Genomic DNA, 22,785 nt, shown 5'->3' with positions numbered 1-22,785 from the left:
AGAAATAAATACATCTATTCGTATTGAACTTCAATTTAGGTTGAATGATCGGGAGAAATAATTATACATACATTATATATGAAGATAAGTTACATAGAGAAAATTATAAAATTTAAGATAAAATGCTATCAATTCTCAAAATTGACAAAATTACATTCACAAGGAGACTTTGCAAGAACTGCACTATTTTGGAGAGTTAAGCAGCGGATTTAGGGATTTTGTATTGCTTCTTCAGAAATTGGGAGGCCTCTGAGTCACACCGGTGGCATAAAATTCTAAGAAGAGTTTGGCTATCAGCCCCCAGTTTGCTTCTATTTCCTTGTACTTCTGAACTACTTGCAGATTTCAGGTCATCAATCAACACTCGGGTCTGCCAAAAACAGAACAGTGTATCCATCAGATAGAAACTAAAGAGACTGATTAAAAGTGCTAATACTAGTGTCGTTAAGATAATTGGAGGCATCCTTAACAACTACATACACAGTTTACAATATAAGAGCATTCCAAAATCCAATCCCAATAATCTATTTCAGGCAATTGGAAGTGGGAATTAAGGATTTGGGAAAGAAGTAATTTTATCCAAATGCACATCTAAAACAAAGCAGCAATGCAGACGAAAGAGGTCAACTCATCACTGTAACTTTTAGGCCATGGGATATTAAAGAGATCATCTGAGAGAGTCAGAATCAGCTAAGCAATGTCCCGTTCCCGTCATGTGAACTAGTGACATGCTGAAACATTCTCACGCATTATGATGGATCCCACCATCTTATACTATCCAAATTATTTTTCCGACAAGCTCATCACAGGGGGTTACGCTCTGTTAAACAACCAACAAAGACAATGGGTCAAAGACAAACCTCGCATCCAAGCAATTTAATTACATGCCTAAGATGTGATACTTGATTTTCAACAGTCCCTCGAGGAAGTCCATCTCCTCCAGATATAAAGAATTCCTGTGACAAAAAAAAATTTTTAACCCTCGAGAGAGAAAAAGAAATGGAAATCATTGAGTCACTGTGCGATATTTGCCTACTTGCACAGCAAAATGTAAATCTCTGTTAGTGTACCATGTACACCCATCAAAGAGATCACGATGAACATACCTTCAAGACTTCTAAATCTTCCTCTATGAATTTATTAAGCCTGGTAAAAAGAGGTGATGAACCTCCATCTAGTAACACTTTCGAAGCAAACCTTCCTGGTAAAAGAACGAGATATAAACTTGCATAAACTGAAATTATTTAAGCTGGAAATCAGAAATTGGGGAAAGCAAACAAACCATTGATGCCTGAAGGAGCCCTGTCACTATGTGATCTCTCAGTGGCTCAACAATGATATCACATAACTGATTTAAAACCTGCAACAAACGATAACGGATGGTCATGCCTTCACTTCTGATTTTAAAATGTAACTGGTATCTTACGTTTAATACATCATCACGGATGGCATAAAGGTTGACGACCATGATCAGTGCAATCCAAAAGTTACTCATCGTGTAGGTAAATCTTCTAGAAACTAGTACTAGAAAACCACAAAGCGGTGCAGACTGATGTTTGGTCAAGCAAGAAGAAAAAGGAAGGAAGGAAATTGTGGCGGAGGTGGTTGGTTGGTGGTCAAAGATCTGGGAAAAATATTAGAGAGGTTTTGGAGATGATAGAACAAGAAATTTGCAGTGAAGACTTGCATTAATTTCTGTCGAAAGAGAAGATTGCTGATGGTCGTGACGGTCAAGAAATGTGTGAGGGACAGCCATCTTGTCCCCCCCCCCCAAACAGACCTCCTAATGTCAGTCAATTACATTTTCAAAGTAAAGATTGGTTTTTGTAAAATTCATATCATCTGATCATCATAAACCCCAGGATACTAACAGTACCGGAGGAAACACTCCTTAAGAGTGGAGTTCATCCAAGCATACTATTCGGTTATCTCACAACGAAGATTACAAGAAAATTACTAACAACCAAACTATGAACATTATTGTAAAGCAATATGATATGTAGAAGTATCTATTAGCTGTTCCCACTGTTAGGAAAACACAATATAATCAATTTAAAAAGTAAATAGTACCACATCAAGCGAGTCAATTAGTGTTTCCATTCTAGACTGGGAAACACTGGGTTTGTACAAGTTGTCTATAAATGCCTCTCTTAGATCCCAAAATATAATTTTGGTTCCTGCAAGAAAGATACTTGATTAAGCCATGGTATTCAATTCTTTTTCAGAAAAAAATGGTGTCAAAGAAGGCACGAAAAGGGTTACCTGTGAACTCACAGATCCCGTCAATAGCTGCATTTATATCTTTTCTACTCCCATTGAATGGGTCCTTCTGAATAGTATGTTTTGAATTCTCGTCCACTGACTTCTCTATGAATAAAAAGAAAATCATGGTTAAGGATGTACTTACACAAGCACCAATTAAATATTAGGGATATTCACCATGAAATTAGCTGGTCTACACGCATAAAAGGGTAAAACCCAACACTTTTAAATGGTAGAACAAAGATATCTCGAAAACAAAGAAAATGAAGAATGGCCAATAAAGTATGAAATAAAGGTCCATAATTCTAATTGTTGAGATTATCAATATAATCTTCATACTCTAAAAGTCCAACTCCACTTGTGTCATTTGCCACTATGCTATTATAATTTCATTACTGCCAATGCTAGTATTTAGATTAAGATTTGCATCAAGAGAGATGTTGATTCTAGGAGCATTACGAGAGTTTTGAAGTAAATCCGTTATGAGCATCTCTTATAATGCAATAATGATTTTAGATACTAGCATCGAGATGATGCTAATAGCATCATTGAAAGGAAAAAGAAAGTAAATGTGTTTGTTAAGACATTTACTGATGTTGAAGTTTTCTCGAGGCCTTTTCCGTGCCCATTGCTCCCTAATGTTATCTTCCAACTTGTTCAGTTGACTAATAGCATACTGTCAAAAGCACAAAATCCAGTATTAGAAGTGTCAAACAACAAAATTGACATCTAACAAACAAAATTAGCCAAAGAATCTGATAGTCTGAGGATAATAAGAAATGCAATGAAATGTGGAAAGATTTGTGTGGCAGAATCTCAAGTACAGACTGACTTTCTAATTAAATTTATAATAGTAAATACTATAGGTTCACGACCCAGATTACTGTTGACATATATGAGTCTCTAATATATTAACTTGGTTCGAGCTTATTTGGCAATTTAACAAACATACGGGTTTACGAGAGGTCGAGTTCAATTCTATTGCCAATTTCTCCATAATTCATAGTCCTGACCGGTAGGAGTTGAACTTCGAGACCTCGAAACCGGTGGCTGGTTAAATTGCCAATTTCTCCATAAGAACTTATGTGAAGGGTCAATTCTATTAATATATTAGAGACTCATATACCCCCCCGTTGGGACATTTGGAAATAAAGGAATTTGGACATCTTCACGGTAGGAGTTGAACTTCGAGACCTCTCGGAAATGGCTCGATACCATGTTAAATTGGATTTTGGTCGAACTTATGTGAAGGGTCAATTCTATTAATATATTAGAGACTCATATATGTCAACAATTACTTGGGTTTCTAAATGACGCACAATTCATAGTCCCGAAAGTCCGAAGGTGGAAGGAAGTAAGAGATTGACAGACTTTACGAAAATATTAACTACATCCACGTGATGGATTTTTATTGAAGTAAAGTAGTATAGGTATTTACATTTGTTATTATTTGGACTATGGTCAATTTTTCCATGTCAGAGTTTGGTTTAAATAAAGGAAAAAAAGGAAATAATTTGTTTCAGTTTATTTGAGCATCTTTCCTTGAAGTTCATAATAGGTCAAGTGGATCTAAAATAAACAACTACTTCACTTCCAACTTTGAAAAACCTAATTTTACTGATTGAGTGAAAGAAGTGAAAGAACTGAATAAGATGAAGGAATACGGCGAAAACAAAGCCAGCAGTCCAGAACTTTTTTTCTTCTTTTTTATTTCCATAGTATAATCGTTCTTTAAAGAACTACATATCTGTATTTTGACACACTCATTATCTGATACTCCAACAAGCGGCTAACCTATTACTTTTCTATATTAAGAAGTCGGTGAAAGTTAAAGCGGTTCAAAAAATAGATGAAGAAAAACATAGGATTTAGTTGTTAAGCTAAGCAGATAGAAAAACTAAGAAACATTCACATCAATCAATACAAAACTAATGTGTGAAATAACTCATATAATGGTTACAAAAGACCAAGTTATATGTGAGGCGTGAACAAAGATGAAAAGTAACAAGTCTAACAGTTGTTACATCATGAACAAAGAAGTCTTGCCAAAATGAGAAATTACAGGTTCCAATCTAAAAAGTTTGTAAAGTAATAACATAAAGGTTGAAATAAACTTACATGCAAAGTATTTAACTGAACACAAAGTTTTGGTGTTGTTAACACATTAATTTGAGTAGACCTTCTCACATCAGGCAACCTAGGATCAAATAACTCTTTCTTAACAAAAGCCTTAATTCCAATTTCCTTCCTGTAACGCGTTAGAATGGGCACTGGTGGAACCAGGTCTTCTTTATTAACTGCAAGGAGCCAAATAACACTTTTAAGGTCTAAAAGTTCTCTGTGTGTGTCGGGGGGGAGGGAGGGATTGCAAGAAACTAGAAACTATTTGGTAAGGACAAAATATTGGAAAACAGCAAGTAGACTATGAAGAACTCAATAGCATATATTGACATAAAATTAGCTGACTAAACTGATGAAAAAATTTCTAAATCTATAAAATAGGCAAGACATCATCATCTGACAGGAAAGAAGATGAATAAACAAGGATAACACATCAATAGAACTTTTACCTATTATCTTTACTCTTTTAATTGTTTTTCGAGGATTAAGGTACACATTACCCCTGTAAAGGTTGCCTGTTATCTTAGTCATAAATTTGCCCTCCCATAGCAAGAAATGCTTAGAAAATAACATAAGCAAGATCACGATGGCTCATGGCATGACAACCTGAAACTTTATTTTCTCATTATATTAGGTACCACTCCATCAGTGATGCAAATACTACCAAATCATAACGTCCTCTAGACAAGAGGAGATGATAGAAATCACATGGCCCCTCAATAGCACTGATTAAGTCTTAGTCAGGGTAGCTTCAGTTTAAATTTCAATTTTAAGCATGAAAGGAGAGAAACCTCATTTATAAATGTATTATATTTGATTAGTCAAATGCACTTCGAATGTTAGGGGACAGCTGTACTTACCCATCATGTCAGTAATATGGTTTGTATAAACCTGAAATGCATTGTCAATACCACGGAACAAGCTATTCAGTTCTCCAGGTCTCATTGGAACTTTTAGAGCAAAAAACTGATCAACTGTCTGAAATGAAGAATTTCAGTGGAAAGCATCAGTGTCATATTTGTGAATACTGCAATGTAAAACGAAGAACAAACATAGAATCTAAAATTATGCAATGGTAGTTTTTTTTCAATGCATATAGTTTTTTTTCACGGCAATAGTCCTTTTTAAAAGGCATATTTTTATACAAACCATCAACCAGAAGATGCAGAAACTGTGATGAATACTTATCAAGCTATCAAGGTGAATGCTGGCTCAAGGTGATAATTTTCATTCTAACATCAAAGAGTCAACTCATGACAGTGGAAGCAACCTATTACATGAATATATCAAATTTAAGATTTCTTCCATTTTCATTAAAAGTATGTTTTTTACCAAGCTTTGAATCAACTATCAAAACTTCAGAGATTTTGCGAGCATAGTGACACATAAATGAGAGAGATCACCAAAAATGGAGAAAATGAAGGCAAAAGATATAACAAAATGGAAATATAACTTGAAAGTACCTCTTCCACAATCCTGTAAACTTCGACAATTGAACTCCCATGTCGTTGTTGAGGTGAGATGGGTTCCCAATGCTACGGAAAGAATTGACAACGTGAATCAGACGATTGTATCAATGGAGGACTTCATGAATGCGGAAACATCTATTACTCAAACTAAGGCAAGTTCACAAATGGTTACAACTGCAACTAAAACATTTAAGTAACAGACTCTAAAATACATGCAGTATCACCACAAAGTAACAAAAGAAAGAATCTTGGTATAAATGTTGTCTATTGATGGCTACCATGTTAAATTCATCTCACATATTGTTTCATTGTTCCTAACGATATGTGCGAATGAGCAACATATTTAGGAAATCATATTATAAGGAATCATGATGTAGATTCGATAAAAAAAAATTGTAATTCTATGCCGTCCAAAATTCCTCAACATATTGAAGAATTCTTACGGGGATGCATTACTTATTAGTGAATACAGAAAATGTAAGACAAAGCAAACAAAGCAAGTTATGGCTGAAAGTTGAGACTGAATTCACTTAAAGGGACCAAACAAGAATACTCATGCACCTTATCATATGTCTGAGTCAGACATCAAAGCCTACTGCATTGCTCGGATTCATTTATGGGCAATTTTTTTGTCATCTTTTTTCTGTAAATTGCAGCTTCCAACTTGTACACCTAAACTAAGAGTGATGCAAGTGATGCCTTGCATCAAACAACAATTCTAGAATCGGTCATTGATAAAACATGTATGGAATTCAATGCTACCACAGAAAGAGGTGTGTGTGTGTGTTGGGGGGTTTAAGACTTTTATACTTCTATTACCTCTTGTTGAGTGGCCCGTTCAACCCATCCTAACATTCTTCCAAGTTGTGCATTTACCCAACGCAAAACCAGTGTTCCAGATATAGATTCAACCTACACAGAAACATGTAGCACACATACATGAGGACAAATATTATCATAGCCGTAGAAAACTTTTAGGATGCAATTAAATGTAAACAACTTCAAATTTATTCTACAGGTAGAGCAAAAAATCCAGTGGTTCAATTTAGATTTAAATATCCATATTTTGTCTTTATATGGACACATAGGCAAGTAGACAACGTCTTTAGAATGTGGAGTAAAGACGTCAAAAAACCTGATATGGAGTAAGTTTCCTCCTGCAGTACTCATTCACAATTTCCTCTTCGCATGCGGATGTAATAAGTGCCATTACATACTGCTCAAGACTATCAGCTGCTGGAAATACAGATACAACATCTTCCGTGAGATGTTCAACAGCATCAAGAAAAGGTTTCTGAAGATGGGAAAATCCATTAAGTCCACAATCCATATAAGGGTAAGAAGACCAGAAAAAGATGTATAAGAGACGTATCAAGCATAAAAACTGTATCAGTTTAACATAAGCTTACCAACTTGTGTCCATAAAGTTTATGAACCAGAGAAGCAGACACAGCAGTTGCTCGTGGATCCCACTGAGATAAAATTGGCATGAACACGGTCGAATCTTTTTTTAGAAGTTTCTTGGTTTCTTCTGCTAGTGATGCTAATGGGTGTTCATGTGTTGAGTCTGCTGTGGTTTCTACAGCCTCCAAAATCTATCAGGGTATATAAATGTTATTCTTTAACTCCATTTATACCAAATTAAGTACATCAATCTCATACATGTGCTAATGTTTATTAGTATAAAATACAAAAAGTAAAATGCACCCAGCCATACCTTACGAAACTAATGGTGGTAAGTATCTACGTGTTAGGCTCAAGTAACGGCACACTTGAGGTGGCCTGTTGAGACATTTAATATAGTCCCACATGGGACATTTGAAGCCTTGCATTACCGTATAGAAGTTCCTGGGCCTCTCCACTCATTACCCATTGGTTTTGAGTTGGACGCTCCAAAATTTTAACACGCTTGAACTGCTCCTTTATAGCTAAGGTTTCAAAGAGCGGCTTGGTGCTACTAACTCGCCCTTCTCATGTAATTAAGTTTTCTTGCATGTAAGAGCATTTTAGTCATGGTGTGCACTAGAACCCATTAAGCACCTACAATCCTGGGAATGCGTAAGACCACCTCCGATTCCAGTGACCTTTGCTTTGACCATTCTGACCACCAGAAATGCATGTGCAAGGACACAGTTGCACTAGTGAAAAATATAGGGCCAAAAAGGAATCTAGTAAAGATGAAGTGGTGTGACACATGGGTCTCATTTACTACACATTATTTCAGTGTTTTGATTATTACAATTGCAATGTATGGTTAGAATGATGTGAATTTTATCTCACAAGTGTAACTTAAAATTTGACCCCTTTCTTATTAAATATAGGGATCCTCCTCCTTCAATACAAATTTTAGTTCTACAGACTTGGTCATCACTTACTGTCACATTAATAATTTGTAAATACATGCGTATAGAAAAACAATTGAGTGTATTTTCTCATAGTAGTGGTCAACCAGCCAGTCGCCTTGAAGAATTGTGATCTTTTCTTTATATGCAAATTGGAAGTATGGAGGGACGCTCCCAGTTTTAAACCAAAAAGGAGTGAAGCCCATGTCTGCAGACATGCAACCGCTTGTGAGAGTATCTTTTCTATGGTCAACCTGTCAATTGACTCGAAGCACGAATTTCTGTCTTTATTATTGCTTTTAATTGGCAATAACTAAAGGCTGCAATTTTAAATTGCAAAGGGGGGGTTCCAAATTCAACTAAGTCAAAATAATAGCATCTAACTTTCCCTCGCTCTAATAACAAAACATTAAAGAAGTATACTGAGGCAATCACTTACCCCTGAAAATGCGTTCTTCATCGATGATGAAATGTATGATTCAATCTGGTCTTCGTCTGTCACAACTGTAAATTTGATTGCCTGTGTCATATGGGTAAAATCACTTCAATTTATTCATAGGACAGAACATGCAATGCCATGTGTTAACTTAATCAGAATATGCAAATCAGTAAATATGCAAATAAAACACAAGTAAATATTATTTCAGACACATATAGATGAGGATTTACCATCTAATTTAATAAATTTATAATTATTCAAAAAGATGGGCATCCAACTTCGGAAAACGTGTCAAATTTTGGTAGATGAAGATGCTAAATATTAAAGATGGGCATCCAACTTAAAACCAAATTTCAATGCATGGCTTAAACATATCCCATGCATGGCTTAACATATCGTCTTGAGAACTAAACATCTCAATACGCTCCCTCATGTGTGGTATTACTTGAGTTCAACACGTAGACAAACATACTTGGGTTACGTTACGTGGAGTAAACAACAGGCCATTTGGACCAAACACAATAGCCCGCCTTGATACCATATTAAAGATGGGCATCCAACTTAAAACCAAATAGTGATAAGTGGAGAGGCCCAGGAAGTTATATATTTCAATGTGTGGCTTAACATATCCCGTGTGGGACTAAACATCTCAACATTAAAGATGCTACTTGTTGAACCATCCCCCAATCCCTTCAGCCAGAAATAAAACAAAATATACTAATCAAACAGATAATTAATTACAAACACATACAAGTGCACATTTCTTTAGGCACCAGCTTCTCGTAATAGAAAAAGATGTGTTATATATTTTTAAACGTGTGGCAAAGTGGAATGGGATTAGGAGACGTACAGGAAGGATTCAAGCTATGGAGGAAGGAGGGTAAAGACGGGTGAACGCTGCTGGTGGAGGATGAAAGCTGTGATGAATATAGTGCCACCTTTACTAAGTCTTTTTTTCCCCCTGTTTTTCTGTTTTACTGTAATGAAAAGCTGTTGTAACCTTCTTTCGGTTTTGGTTTTAGGGCCAGTTGACGTGGGGTATATGGGTGCACTGGTGCCGGGTATTGGTCCATGGACTATAGTTGTTATTTCATGGTTTTGATGTAGTTGTTAAAATTATATCCATATATATTATCTTTTCCTGATAAAAAGAAATAAAAACAATAAAAAACTTATATAGGTGTTCGTGTGGGTGTGTGTAATATGAGAGCTAGCTGTACTTACCAACTCCGGTTCTTCCAATAGAAGTCTCCGAGCAAGTATTGCAACAGTAACGATTTCCTCCATTGTAGCTGCATTCTGTAAGGTGCAAGCAAAACATTTGAAATAGACTTGCTAATTACTGAACTGAAAAAGCAATCCCATGAGAATAGTCTAAACTCTAAATGGCATACATAGTGTTATCTTAAATAGAAAAACAAAAACAAAAACCGAATTCACATGTAGTTCCCACTTCCCAGTAAGATCTTAGCTTTCCTCTGGTTTGTGAATTAGAAAAATAGAAGACTTTTTTTTACTAAATATCGAGAATTCTTGAAACTTAAAAGTGAGAAACTGTTTATCTTACGCTAAATATTCTAAATATTTAACATAAGCTGGAAATATCTAAACAAACTTCTTAAGCACACTGAAGGTAGAAAATAAATAGTTGAATCTATTGATTTAAGACCATGTCTCCCCTTACAGTATGACAGATTAACTTGACATTTTCCGTTTTTTTCTTCTTTTAATTTTTTATTTCAAGAAACATTCAGTTGCAGGGGAAAAGAACACATTAGGCGATATCAAACATTTATTTCCAATATGAAATACACAAATTGGCACACCGCACATGCAAGCACAAAGAAAACAGAAACCAGATGTAAAAAGACAAATACCTAAAAGGGTATTTATACCTCAGCAAAATGAAGATGGTAGTCACCCAGCTGCTTATCAGCCCATTTTTGTATGGGTCTCAAGAATGAAAGTAAGAAAGTCAAATCTTCAAATCCCTCTACACCTTCAACTTTAGAAGAAAGATTTTTCAAGTGTAATCTTTCTTGTTGACCACGTTGTTCCTTGAGTGGTATTTTCCTCATTTGCTCAATTGCATGTTCCAAGATTCCTCGTTCACCTGTAATCACATACTGCATGTTCAAAAAAACAAAGGAAACACAAAAGGTAGTAAGAGGGACATGCACACCCATAGACTCGCCACCGTAACATTAAACAGTATAACATGTATAAGAATGCAAAGAAAAGGAGGCAGAAGTCACAGAACTATGGAGATCCAAAAACAGTAACTAAATGTCCTTAGATGTATTAATCTGAAACATATGTTGGTACAAATCAATATCAGTGAAATGAATCAACTAAAGGAATTTGTCGTGATATGCTGGTGAAAGCCTGCTTCATCCAACCTGAAAGCCAAATGTAAAGGATATGTTCTCTTTAATCAGATTCTTCAAAATGGTTCAATATGTTATCCAATACTTTGATCTGGTTTAAACTGGGTTATTTATGAATCTACAGTTAGTTTTGGTCAAAACCAAATATAAACTTCCCATCCTCAAAGACCAAAGAATTCAATAATGCCCTCGACAATTACAAGACATTTAAGACCTTAGTCACATTGACACGGATATGGAATGTCTGACATGGTGACCTATATGGAATAGAAACGGGGATACAGCTAATTAAAAAGAAATCTATTACTACTCCTTAATTACACAACTGATTCTTGGGCTCAAGACCTTGCAAAGCGCCTCCTTACAAATAGTTAACTGTGAAAGTGGCATATCATGGATTTGTAACTGTGTTAGTAGATTACATTCTTAGTTTTTTATTGTATAGAATAAAGTCATAAACCCAAGCTTGAAATCGTATGCACTACATGTCTGTGTGTCCGACATGAGTGTCCGTGTGTAAGTGTCGGACACGGAGTTTTTTTTAAGAACATGAAGTTTTGATGTTACTTAAGTTTAGCACCCTTCTTTTGGTCATCATCCTCAAAAATCAGTCTACACAAAATTAACCTCTCGCTTTAACCATGTTATCACACACTAGCAGACTAGCAGTATAACTCTTTAGTAACACTGCATCAAGAAGAAAGATACAAACCTGAACATATTTTTTTGGCAACAAGTCGAAGAAACAAGCAGATTTAATAGTACCTGATGGAATAAAACCCACGCATAACAGGTGTAATGAATCGTCTCTGTGATTCCCAAAACTTTCCATGTTGACTTAATAAGCTCTAGAATTTCTTCCACTTCCTGGACAAAAGAACAATTTTGTGAGTGAACCGTAATCATCTAGTATGACCATAGATTTATCTAGATGTTGTAATCTTCTGTAGAGGGACTGACCTCTGTAAGTTTTCCCTCATCCAAAATGTCGAAAACACTGAAGAGCAATTTCTCGTAAAGCTTAACATTCAAGTGATAACCATCTGCCCAGTGGCATACTTCACCAGTTAAGTCACCTCGAACTGGCCTCTCGGCCAATGGAATTGCAATCTCCCTTAGAGATCTCAAGCACTCTGCCCTTTGGAGTTCACCAGAAGAAGAGGGAAGGGACTGGAAAATTAAAATTAAAATAATTTAAACGAAAAGGTATCACAAAAGAAGCTGTGCAGATGTAAATAATTAATAAGCTTCAAATAATAAGTGAAAAACCATATAGCGGCAGAAAGGGAAGAGTCAACAGAAAAAGAGTATCACATAAATATAAATAAAGACACATTCTATGGAAGAAAAAAACCTTGATCAAAGAATTAGAAATGTGGCTTAGAATAAAGTCAATAAACTAAGTTCAGAGAACAGATAAACGATATGAGAACAAGCAGATACGAGACCCAGAGCATACTTGTATACTTTTCAAGATAAAATAGATATAAGATAGAATTATTTTTATAATCGATGTAAAAACTTTACCTCGGATTCATCAATCTTCATCAAGAGACTTCTTAATTCACTCGCCTTGCGCCCAGATTCCCCAAATCCAACAGCAGGATGATTAATAAGCCCCTCTTCTAACATATTTAACTGCATGAAAACAACTGTAAGATAAACCACATCAATTAAAATGTATGAGATTGACACTAATTAGTAATTACCATACAAAGTTCATGTACCTGCCTCTTTTGCCACCGCAAATATGCTTTCTTGTCAGAAAATTCTGTACGTGAGATACAACACACTAGTTCCAGCGGAATCAATAGGGTATCCATTCTCTTTCCCGCTTTACCAACCAATGCATTAAGCAAGCCTTGCCTTGTTCTCATATCCATTGCCTCTGAAATCTGCAGATGGTAATGTCCAGCTTAGACTGAAGACTTTTGACCAGAAATCAACTGAACTTTCAACTACATTTCTACACGGGGTTAATCTCAAACGTAAGGTGAAACAAGTAATCAAGAAGCAAATCAAGCAATTAACAATATTTGAACATGACTTACACGAATGTCTTCCCCTACCAGACAAGTAAATAAGGTTACAGAGACATGTGGACTACAAGACATCTACGACGTAGCATACCAATGTAAAATGCTATTCTTGAAAAGACATCACTTTCAAAGATCATTTAGAGGTGAAATGTGCAACACTAACATAGTTATGTGCCGTACAACGCAATCTTCATCGTCACCAAACTTCGCAAATACAATTATTAGTCTCCGTGATGGTGAGTATGTGAAGCATGTGCTAGTACCCACCTCTTTCGATCTGTAGGGTAGGTGGAGCTCAAACAGTCCTCTGATAACCTCAACATAGCTCAGAATATCTAAACTACCATGTCAACTGGTAGAGCACAGAATACAACTAATTACGTAAATATATAGTGGCTTACCTCCAGCTGAACACGCATAGTCTCCAATAAACCGGTTAACCCAGGGGCATGTTGAGATTGGGACACGACATGATCGCTCTTGCTACGAGCAAGTTTCCTGATCAATCTATTCTTCTTGTCTTTCTTTTTTTCTTTCAACGGGACTATCAAACCCCTGTACACAATCACAAAGGAGATACAGTATAATAGATAATAGAGCAACAGACAAAACATGGAGAAAATAAGAAGAAAAAATACAAAACATACGCCTATCCCAGATATAGAAAAGAAATGTACCCTGCAGCTCCAGCTGAAGCTAAGAGGATTTCATAAGCTGTTTCGTGAAGGTTGTCATCTGTAATACCTGCAAATATTTCAGATTTGAACAACAATCAGCATATACTAAATTACTAATTATACAATTATATTATTATAACCACAAAAGGTATGAGATCAATCTCTTTACAGGCACTCGTGTTACAAATGTTAAGTGTTATCTCCTCACCATTTGTCTAACTAGTTCCACCTTCCTTCTCTCCAAGACTTTTTGACCTTTGAACCATGAAATGTATAGGCATTATAGTCTACTTTAAATACTTAAAGCAGTTCAAAATTCTCACCACCCTTCCTAAACAGCTAAACTATTTATCCTAACATCCAAGATTGCTACTATCACTGGCCAGACTGCACCTCACAAGTATAACCACTTCCTTACTTCAAGTTTTGAGACAAACGTAGATGAGCAAGCTAAACTTAAAAGAAGGTTTACAGATCAAATGAAAAGCTTAGTTGAACAGGGGTCTTCATTGACTTTTCATGAGAATGTCAGTATAATAAGGCAATCGAATTCACCAAAATCATCCCTTACCTCATTCTTGCAAGTCAAATGAAGAAGATTGTCAATCTAATCCAAGTCCTAAAAATTTATGGTCATCAAGGGTTCAATATAAACTGTCTGTTTAGCACTCAAAAGTTACCTGTCGCAAAAGAAGGCAAGCTCAATGCAAGATCACTAGCCTCATTTGTACTTCGTCTGGAAACTCTAAAACTATCAACTTCTTCATTATAATCGTCATCCTCAAAATCATCGATATCATCGACCGATGGCTCTTGATGTTGTGTAGAAAGAAGGGATTGTGATTTTGAAAGGCTTGGCATAATTGGCGATGGTGTGTACACTTCAAGTGATGGTGGTGCCCTTCTCGGTGGTGGACCTGAAGATTCAGGATCTGTGACGAGAAAAAATTCATCTGTTGAACCTGTATCGTTCTGACAGAACAAAGTGAGTTATAAATATATTGTGAATACGGTCTAAAGGCAACCAGACAATTAGAAAAGAATAAAAAGGGATCGACTCATCGACTAGAGCAGACAAAGAGGAAAATCATTACACAAAATTACTAGGAAGAACTTCATCATAGGCACACCAACCACCCAAAGATCTGGTGATCTGGGATACAGGAAAATCAGGTCAACTACGTTGATTTTAGGTCCCATCACTGTACCACTTTGGTCACGTACATGAATCACCCAATGTTCATCCCGAAATTCACCATTACATTGTTCTTGTTAGGAAAATAATATTATAATTATTTGACGAAGAAAGTAAGTACTTAAACAGTGGCGAGTAAAATGATCATGACTCTGACCGGTATATTACATGTGTGATTAAGAATCTATAGTCATTGTCAACCCCACAAAGTTCAATAGATCAATTGCAATTGGAGGGTTGGGGGACGCTTCAAAACCCATGACCTCATGGTTGAACGACATAACCAAATATGAGGATTGAGATTGTGTCTATGAATTTAACAAGATCAACTATGTCAATCAAACAAAAATAAAAAGGTTGCCAATATATGGTTACACATCACGTCCAGAGATTGCATCATGCTTGAAAGGAATTTGATACAGTTAGGAATGCATAAATAATCATATCTTACTGTGGCTGGAAAGAAAGTGCTATCATGATAATCCCTGATGGCTTCTGAGAGTTCAAGCATTCCACCTAAACATTGATGCACTCATCAGCAAAATACTTTACAACACAAAGCAGCAACCCCGCCCCCAGGGAGAAAAATGTATTTACAGGAAGAATAAATAAATGGCACCTTTTTTAGCACAATTAAGGACGTGATCCGTACTAACTTGATCTAGATCCACATCATCTAGTGAAACTGCTCCGGGAGGCATTACAACCTTTTTGATCAAGCTACCAGAAAGTATAAAATTAAGTAGTACACGCCGGTCACGCCGATAACGTTGAAGAAGCTCGACCGCATTTTCCCTGAAATGATATGTAACTTATTAAATACAGTATTATGTGAACTTTTGAAGCCTGCAAAACCAAATTCAACCATAAGGGATACATACTCTTCCATGGACACTAGAGAGTTCACAGGTAAACAGCCGTCAATTCAATAACAACCAAAAGCTAATGGCTTCACCACCTGGAGCTGTCAAAAACAGGAAAAAAAGAGAGAGAAGATAATACATCAAAACTGCAGTAAAAAACATTGATACTAATGACTGAGTACCATTTCAAACAAACTGAAAGACACAAGTACACAACTGACACTACCCCAAAACAAACACTACGTGCACTCTGGGTGCAAGTTTGGAAATTATCTAGTGTCAAGATTGAGATCCAGTTGGTATCATTATAAATCAATGGGTTGAGCTGAAATGAGCTCCATACATAACCCACAGTCCATTTTTAACTGACCAAAACTACAATAAGAATCGTGGATACATGATAGTAAAAATGGCTGAGGACCTCTAAGGACATATCCAAATTTTAAAAAAAAATGTTAAACCCTATAAGAAACACCACTAGTATTCTGGATGTGAACAGGGAACTTAATGCTGGTGTCACTAATTTGTTGCAATCACCAAAAATCAAAAGTTTTGCCTCGTAAGCTGAAATGAGCTCCATACTCAAACCTATATTGTCCAATTTAACCTTTTTTTTTAAACAATGCCACCTAACATATCACTACTCTTTCATATGTCAGAGTTGAGTAGCAACCTCTTATTTCAACATTAACATTGCCAAATATAAGCTTAAGTCATTACAATAACAGTTAAACTTAAAACAAGATCTCAAAATCTAAGTACACAATCAACTTAAAACACTAAAACGATCACTAAATGGTAATAGATCTGAGTTTTGATCGTATAAACTAGTTCTCATGCAAAGATCAAAGTGACTTATCAACATTCACTTGAAAATAAATCAAAAATAATTGAAGAAGAATCAAATTACCGAATTTCAGCTTTGGACAAAGAGAGACGAAATGTCGCGCTGGTTTTTCCACAGTAAAAAATGAGAGTGAAGAAAAACAAATAAGAAAAAAATGTGGAAGTTGGAAAATGTTGTTGGCCTTTTTATACTTTTTTATTAAGTATTTATGACGTATTTATTTTAAGTGGGAAACAAAAAAGGATAATTATTAATTGTGCCGCCAGAACGCGTGCGAACTAAGATATAGTGGGGTCCCTTATCTTACCAAATCTCGAAATCTTATTTTGGTATATGTCTCAATACGACATAATGAAATATCGCTATGGCATATTGTTGAATGGTTTTTTAGAAATTATACATTTTGATAAGAAAACAGGAGTATACTCAGAAATATATATAACTAGTATTTGCCCGTGCCGTGACGGGTCACGGATACATATGCCTTGATGCTCACGGACGTGCATCCGCCGTCAGACGCAAGACGGATATAAGCGCTCCGATCGCAACATCCTTCTATACGACATAGATATCGCGCACCCGGCCACGGCGACATCCGCCCCGTTACTACAAATAAAAGCCGGGCCTTTGGCGTCCGACACGATCGCCCATCATGCGATCTGAGATATCGATCTTCGACGCCCGACGCCAAGATCGCCCCATAAAAAAAAAAACTCCAACCGAAGCCCGACTAAAAAAACTCAAATCGAAACCCATTAGAAGCCCGACAAAAAAGTCCAACCAAGATCCATTAAAAATCCAGCAGCATTTGTTGACTTTCAAGAATAATGAAATACTCTTGTTCCACACTATTAAACAATTCACACCTCATAAGCCTTAGGATTCGCCACCTCATAAGCTAGATCCAAAAGTTAGGAAGTGGTGTTGGATGTCCAGCACCCCGGCATAATGAAATATCGCCATGGCATATTGTTCAATGGTTTTTAAGAAATTATACATTTGATAAGAAAACAGGAGTGTACTTAGAAATATAGAATGTTTTGTTACTTGCAGAGGTTTAGTGTCATGGCTTCTAAAACCCACCGTCTCCATCAAAGTAAGTTTACTCCCCCTCTTTCTCTCATTTTACTCTCCCTTATAACTCTCTCTTACTGAGATACTGAGTTACTGTTGTTATTATAGTTGCAGAAACATCACTTCCGGGCTCGCTAAAGAAAGCAAGGACAATGACTGTAGATTCCAATATGAAAGGAGGTTTTGAGAAATATGCAAAGTACTTGAATGATCTTGTAAGTTTATGACATTAGCATTATTGTATGGCTAATTGGGGGTTGGTAGTGATAAGTGTTTTGGAAAATGTATTCTTACTGATTACTGTTTGTATGTTGTAGAATGACAAGAGAGAAAGGGTGGTAAAAGCGAGCCGGGATATTACCATTAACAGCAAAAAGGTTATATTTCAAGTGCATAGGTATTTAATTGTTTGCCCTTAACTGTTTATTATCCTAGGTAGTAGTTTTTTGTTTTTGAAAGATTTGATAGTTGTGACCTTTGATTATGTTTTCATTGACAGGATTAGTAAATACAATAGAGAAGAAGTACTGGAGAAGGCTGAAAAGGATCTGGCCGCTGTTACTGATCAGTTTATGTCCCGTCTAGTAAAAGAACTGCACGGAACTGATTTTTGGAAGCTCAGACGGGCATATTCTCCTGGGGTTGCGTATTCGACTTCTCAACAACTATAAATCATTTGCCTCAAGTATTTCTAGAGAGTCTTACACACATTTTCCTTGTTCACACCCTGCAGGTACAAGAATATGTCGAAGCAGCAACACTTTGTGAGTTTTGTACAACCGGGACCCTTTTGAAGCTTGCTGAGATAAATACTCGTTTGCTACCATTGAGCGATCCTTCTCTGGAACCTTTGCAGATCAACATTCTTGACTATTTCTTGGGGGTAACTGCCAGACATTTTGATTATATGTAACAAGAGAAAATATAAGGCTGTTATTGGTATACATGAAAAACCGACATGTCGTTGACGATACAGGTTGCCTTCGTTTTTTGGGAAAATGAAATGCCATGATTGGTTGTTAAATTTGCCTAAACATCTGTGACCTATCCATACCCTGCTGATTTATTGAAATCTTTTCATCATCCATAAACTTGGCAGACTTACATGGCGATTCTTAATCAACTGACTCCTCAGACTTGGGTTGAAAGTGAACAAAACTATTTGTGTTGTGATACATATTTTTCTCTTCGGTGAATGAATACTCTGTCCAAGATGGCCATGTAGTGCACTGGACTTCATTGCTCCAGTTTTGTTTTGAGACTTAAGACTACAGTTACTGGTTTTTGTGATAGATGTTTTGTTCGTGCTGAAATTCAAACGATGTTAGTATGAAATTAACAAATTAATTTTTAAGGTAGAATTGTCTTTGTAGAATGATAGCTTAGCATTACTAATAGACTTTCCTTTTAGTCTAACCTACCTTTTAGGACTCAATTATATCTTAACAATCCCAACTTATGATTCTGTATATATTAGGTGAGTATTTTTTTCGTTTGTAGCTTGCAGATTTGACAGGAGAACTGATGAGACTAGCCATTGGTCGAATATCGGATGGTGAACTGGAATATGCTGAGACAATATGCAAGTTTGTTCGCGACATTTATAGAGAGCTAACACTGGTTGTCCCACACATGGATGAAAATTCTGAGATGAAGAAGAAAATGGAGATAATGCTTCAAAGCGTAGTGAAGATAGAAAACGGTATAGTGCTCCCACAGTCCCACTCTTCCACAATTCAATATGCAGAGAGATAATTTTGCATAAAAAAATTTGGTTTCGTACTAGTATAACCAGCAAAAACAAGTTAGACTTTTTGAGAATACCTTGTTGAGATGTTTTGCACCTGGTAAAGATTAAGGTATCTTATGGTAAGCCTTCAATTGGTATCAATTTTTTTTAGATGAGGATCTCATTATTGTGAAAGTCTAAATGTGACATTTGAGTTTTCTAAAAGAAAATATCCTCTCGAGATCCTTTAGATATCAGCTATACCTATTGCGCCCCCCATTTAGAGAATATCCTCTGGAAATCCTTTGTATATATTTATTTTGAGAATTAAATCTCTTAAGAAGATCTAAATCTTTACTCTTGTGAAACACAATAGTTTGGAAGATTATGAAATTTTACTGACTTGACGTTGATTGATTGATGAGTTCTACAATGGAATCTGCAATATACAGTGAACAAGGTCTTTATCCTCCATGAACAGTGTATTCATCTCTTTGGAGTTTAGATTATCATCATTGAGTTTAAGAAATAAATTCCATTATTTTTATTGGTATATTTTAACGTAGAACTGGCGTTGGTGCAATGTGAAATTTAATTTTGTTTTGATGAGACTTGTATATTTTTGTCTTGTGCCAGTGCTGTTTAGTGTCCATATCACGAGGATCAGAGTATATGCCTCTAATGGGATCTAGTGAGCCAGATTACACCTTTTAGGTGTTCCCGATTTTGAACTATGAAGTAATGTTCTCTCCCCAAGTACCATCGTTCATGCTGTTTTTACTATTCTCACTCCCTACTTCTGTGGATGTGTTTAGTGACCGTGTTCCTTATGCAGGAATTACCTGAAAATATACGTGTTTGCGATGAGTAATGGGCAAGAGTTTCAGGAGTCATTTCAGAGGAGTGTTCTCTTCCCAGCTGGCAGATGGTGGATGTCTTTTTCATAGACTTTATGCTTGGTACTGTTGGTAGTTGTTTTTATTTGTCTGTTTACATGTACTCATGACAATATAGAGATGAAATTATTATGCAGTAGGAAGGGATGTTTGATCAGTTGAACAAGCCAGGGGTTTACGGAAGCATCCATGCGCATTGGTGAAGAAATGCTGCAAAAGAATAGGTCTGGCTAGTGGCTATCCTTCGGATTCAAATGTTTCCTTGTCCTTTCAGTATGAGTCTCTATTATAATTGTACTTTTTTTTTTGGCACGATGTCTTTTGTTGCCTCAATACTGGCACTAAAAATATGTTGGCCTGAACTCCTGAAGAAACTCCTCAATTTAGTGAATGTAGTTTTTGTTTCAAGTAATAAATTTGAGAATTTGTCAAACAGTAGACATTGTAGGTGTCGCATCTTAAAATTACACATTATAGTTGCAAACCTTCCTAAAGGTTACTTCTTATACGGTTTACATCTCAAAAATACCCTCTCAATGGGGATGCAAACCGTAGAAAATAACTAATAGATCGAGTGGATACAAATTGGTAAAAGACTCTAGTGACACTTGGACTGACGTGCCAACTTAAAATAAGCTTAAAATATGTAATATCTAAGGGCATCTCCAATGGGGGGTGTAAACCGTATAGAGTGGAAATTTTACACCCCAAATATAAAAAAACTCTCTCCAATGGAGGTGCTAAACCGTAGGTAATAGTGTATTAGCTAATAGAGAGGGTGGGAAATTCCCCCTCTCGCTATTATTAGTTAATAAAAGCCGGACGTCACTTAAAATAACGTCTGTTTAACTTAAAAACTCGGACGTCACTTCAACACACGTTTGAAGCTTTATTTTTTAACTCGGACGTCACTCCAAGTGACGTCCCAGTTTAAATTAAAGAGGGACGTCACTTGGAGTGACGTCCGAGTTTAAAATCTATTTTTTTTACACTCTTCCATTGGAGAGTATAGAGTGTGGATATTTATGAGCTATACAATACTATACAATTAGAGGTGTAAAATCCTAATGGCACCTACGTGGAGCCTAGGTGGAGGTGTAATTTTACACCCCCCATTGGAGATGCCCTAATAATGTAAAACAAGCTAGGGGAGTGACTATAACTATAACTCGGACGTCTGTCTTATAAATTTCCAAATTTGTATCTTTATACTAAACATTTATGGCTAAATCTACCGTGCGCGAGATGTACTGAAACTAATGGTGCGCGCGTTTTCTAGCCACACATTTGCGAGGGTAGAACCGGAACAAACCGGGTGAACAAGTCAATGCAACAAAAAAGTCACATAAACTACTATTCCGGGTCAACAAGTTAATCCAACCAAAATGTAACAAAAAGTACATAACATTCGAGTATGATATATATAGTGTCATATATGAGATAACATTATCAGATCATATAAAAGTGAGATAACATTCGAAAGTAAGACATATATAGTGTCATATCTATCGTGATTGTTGGTATCGAGCGTATAAAACTCTAATTAACATATATTCTAAAAAGTAACATAACATTAAGTATGACATATATAGTGTCATATCTATCGATGAGTATCTAAAATGATGTGACATAACTCCTAGGAGGTCGGAAGATCTAAAATTATTGTGAATATACCTCTTTGGTTCCTCCTCATATGATGAGGACTTGCCACGATTAGTACTAATTACAGTAATGAGATTAAGAAACCAATTCTTGATTGTAATGCGTGGGGAGAAAGGGACTATGAACATCTCATTATTCATAGCTACCGAACTATGAACAATTCTACTTTCCGGTATGTTTCTGTATCGTGTACGTACTACGAACAATCAATGTTCATAGTCATGAGCTATGAATATTCTTTGTTCATACCACAATTCGACTATGAACAATGATTGTTCATAGTTCGGTAGCTATGAATACTCAATGCTATGAACAATGAGTGTTCATAGTCATGAGCTATGAACATTCTTTGTTCATACCACAATTGGACTATGAAGAACAATGAGTGTTCATACCACAATGGACTATGACAATGATTGTTCATAGTCATGAGCTATGAACATTCTTTGTTCATACCACAATTGGACTATGAACATAATGAGAAGGTTGGAAGCTTGCAGAGGAATATGTCATATGTTAACACATAACATTCTAGTATGACAACAAATATAGTGTTATATCTATCTGTGATTCTTATGATATACTACGAGAGCGAATATATTATAAAACTCACATAACATTCGAGTATGACATATATAGTGTCATATAAAACTCACATAATATATTAGCGATTCTAAGCTAATAATACTACCAAAAGTATAAAACTCTTATTAGCATATATTATAAATAGTGACATAAAAATTGAGTATGATATATATAGTGTCATATCTATCATATAAAACT

General features: G+C 36.0%; 2 protein-coding genes across 2 annotated transcripts; one reads left to right on the top strand and one right to left on the bottom strand.

Moving 5' to 3' along the window:
- On the bottom strand, positions 1-16,856 carry LOC147484582 (protein unc-13 homolog). Its single transcript, XM_086575862.1, is given in 28 exon segments — positions 1-370; positions 861-956; positions 1,107-1,184; positions 1,187-1,201; positions 1,283-1,360; positions 2,071-2,177; positions 2,263-2,367; positions 2,854-2,938; positions 4,381-4,559; positions 5,244-5,361; positions 5,847-5,918; positions 6,672-6,764; positions 6,988-7,146; positions 7,262-7,447; positions 8,634-8,714; positions 9,858-9,932; positions 10,529-10,759; positions 11,786-11,887; positions 11,981-12,190; positions 12,548-12,658; positions 12,748-12,915; positions 13,461-13,614; positions 13,737-13,803; positions 14,417-14,708; positions 15,383-15,447; positions 15,551-15,726; positions 15,813-15,895; positions 16,705-16,856. Coding segments are annotated over 27 exon segments (3,285 nt in total). The 5' UTR covers positions 15,821-15,895; positions 16,705-16,856; the 3' UTR covers positions 1-196.
- Positions 16,857-17,581: 725 nt separating this feature from the next.
- Positions 17,582-20,773, top strand: LOC147484581 (Translin family protein). The gene is made up of 8 exons (XM_086580648.1): positions 17,582-17,737; positions 17,824-17,930; positions 18,033-18,112; positions 18,215-18,356; positions 18,449-18,598; positions 19,216-19,417; positions 20,081-20,182; positions 20,280-20,773. The coding sequence occupies exons 1-7, from the start codon at positions 17,677-17,679 to the stop codon at positions 20,134-20,136; spliced, it is 798 nt and encodes a 265-aa protein (XP_086436774.1). The 5' UTR covers positions 17,582-17,676; the 3' UTR covers positions 20,137-20,182; positions 20,280-20,773.
- The last annotated feature ends 2,012 nt before the right edge of the window (positions 20,774-22,785 follow it).

The sequence above is a fragment of the Coptis chinensis genome, chromosome 8 (genome assembly GCF_015680905.1).
Source record: "Coptis chinensis isolate HL-2020 chromosome 8, ASM1568090v1, whole genome shotgun sequence".
Classification (NCBI taxonomy): Eukaryota; Viridiplantae; Streptophyta; class Magnoliopsida; order Ranunculales; family Ranunculaceae; genus Coptis; species Coptis chinensis.
This window is presented reverse-complemented; position numbering and strand designations above follow the sequence as displayed.

Bases quoted from the DNA above. Each gene is read 5' to 3' on its own strand.
- LOC147484581 (XM_086580648.1), top strand. From the start codon at position 17,677: ATGTTTTGTTACTTGCAGAGGTTTAGTGTCATGGCTTCTAAAACCCAC. The intron at 17,738-17,823 runs GTAAGTTTACTC...TTGTTATTATAG, and splicing joins AACCCACCGTCTCCATCAAA to TTGCAGAAACATCACTTCCG. The intron at 19,418-20,080 runs GTATAGTGCTCC...GTCTTGTGCCAG, and splicing joins CGTAGTGAAGATAGAAAACG to TGCTGTTTAGTGTCCATATC.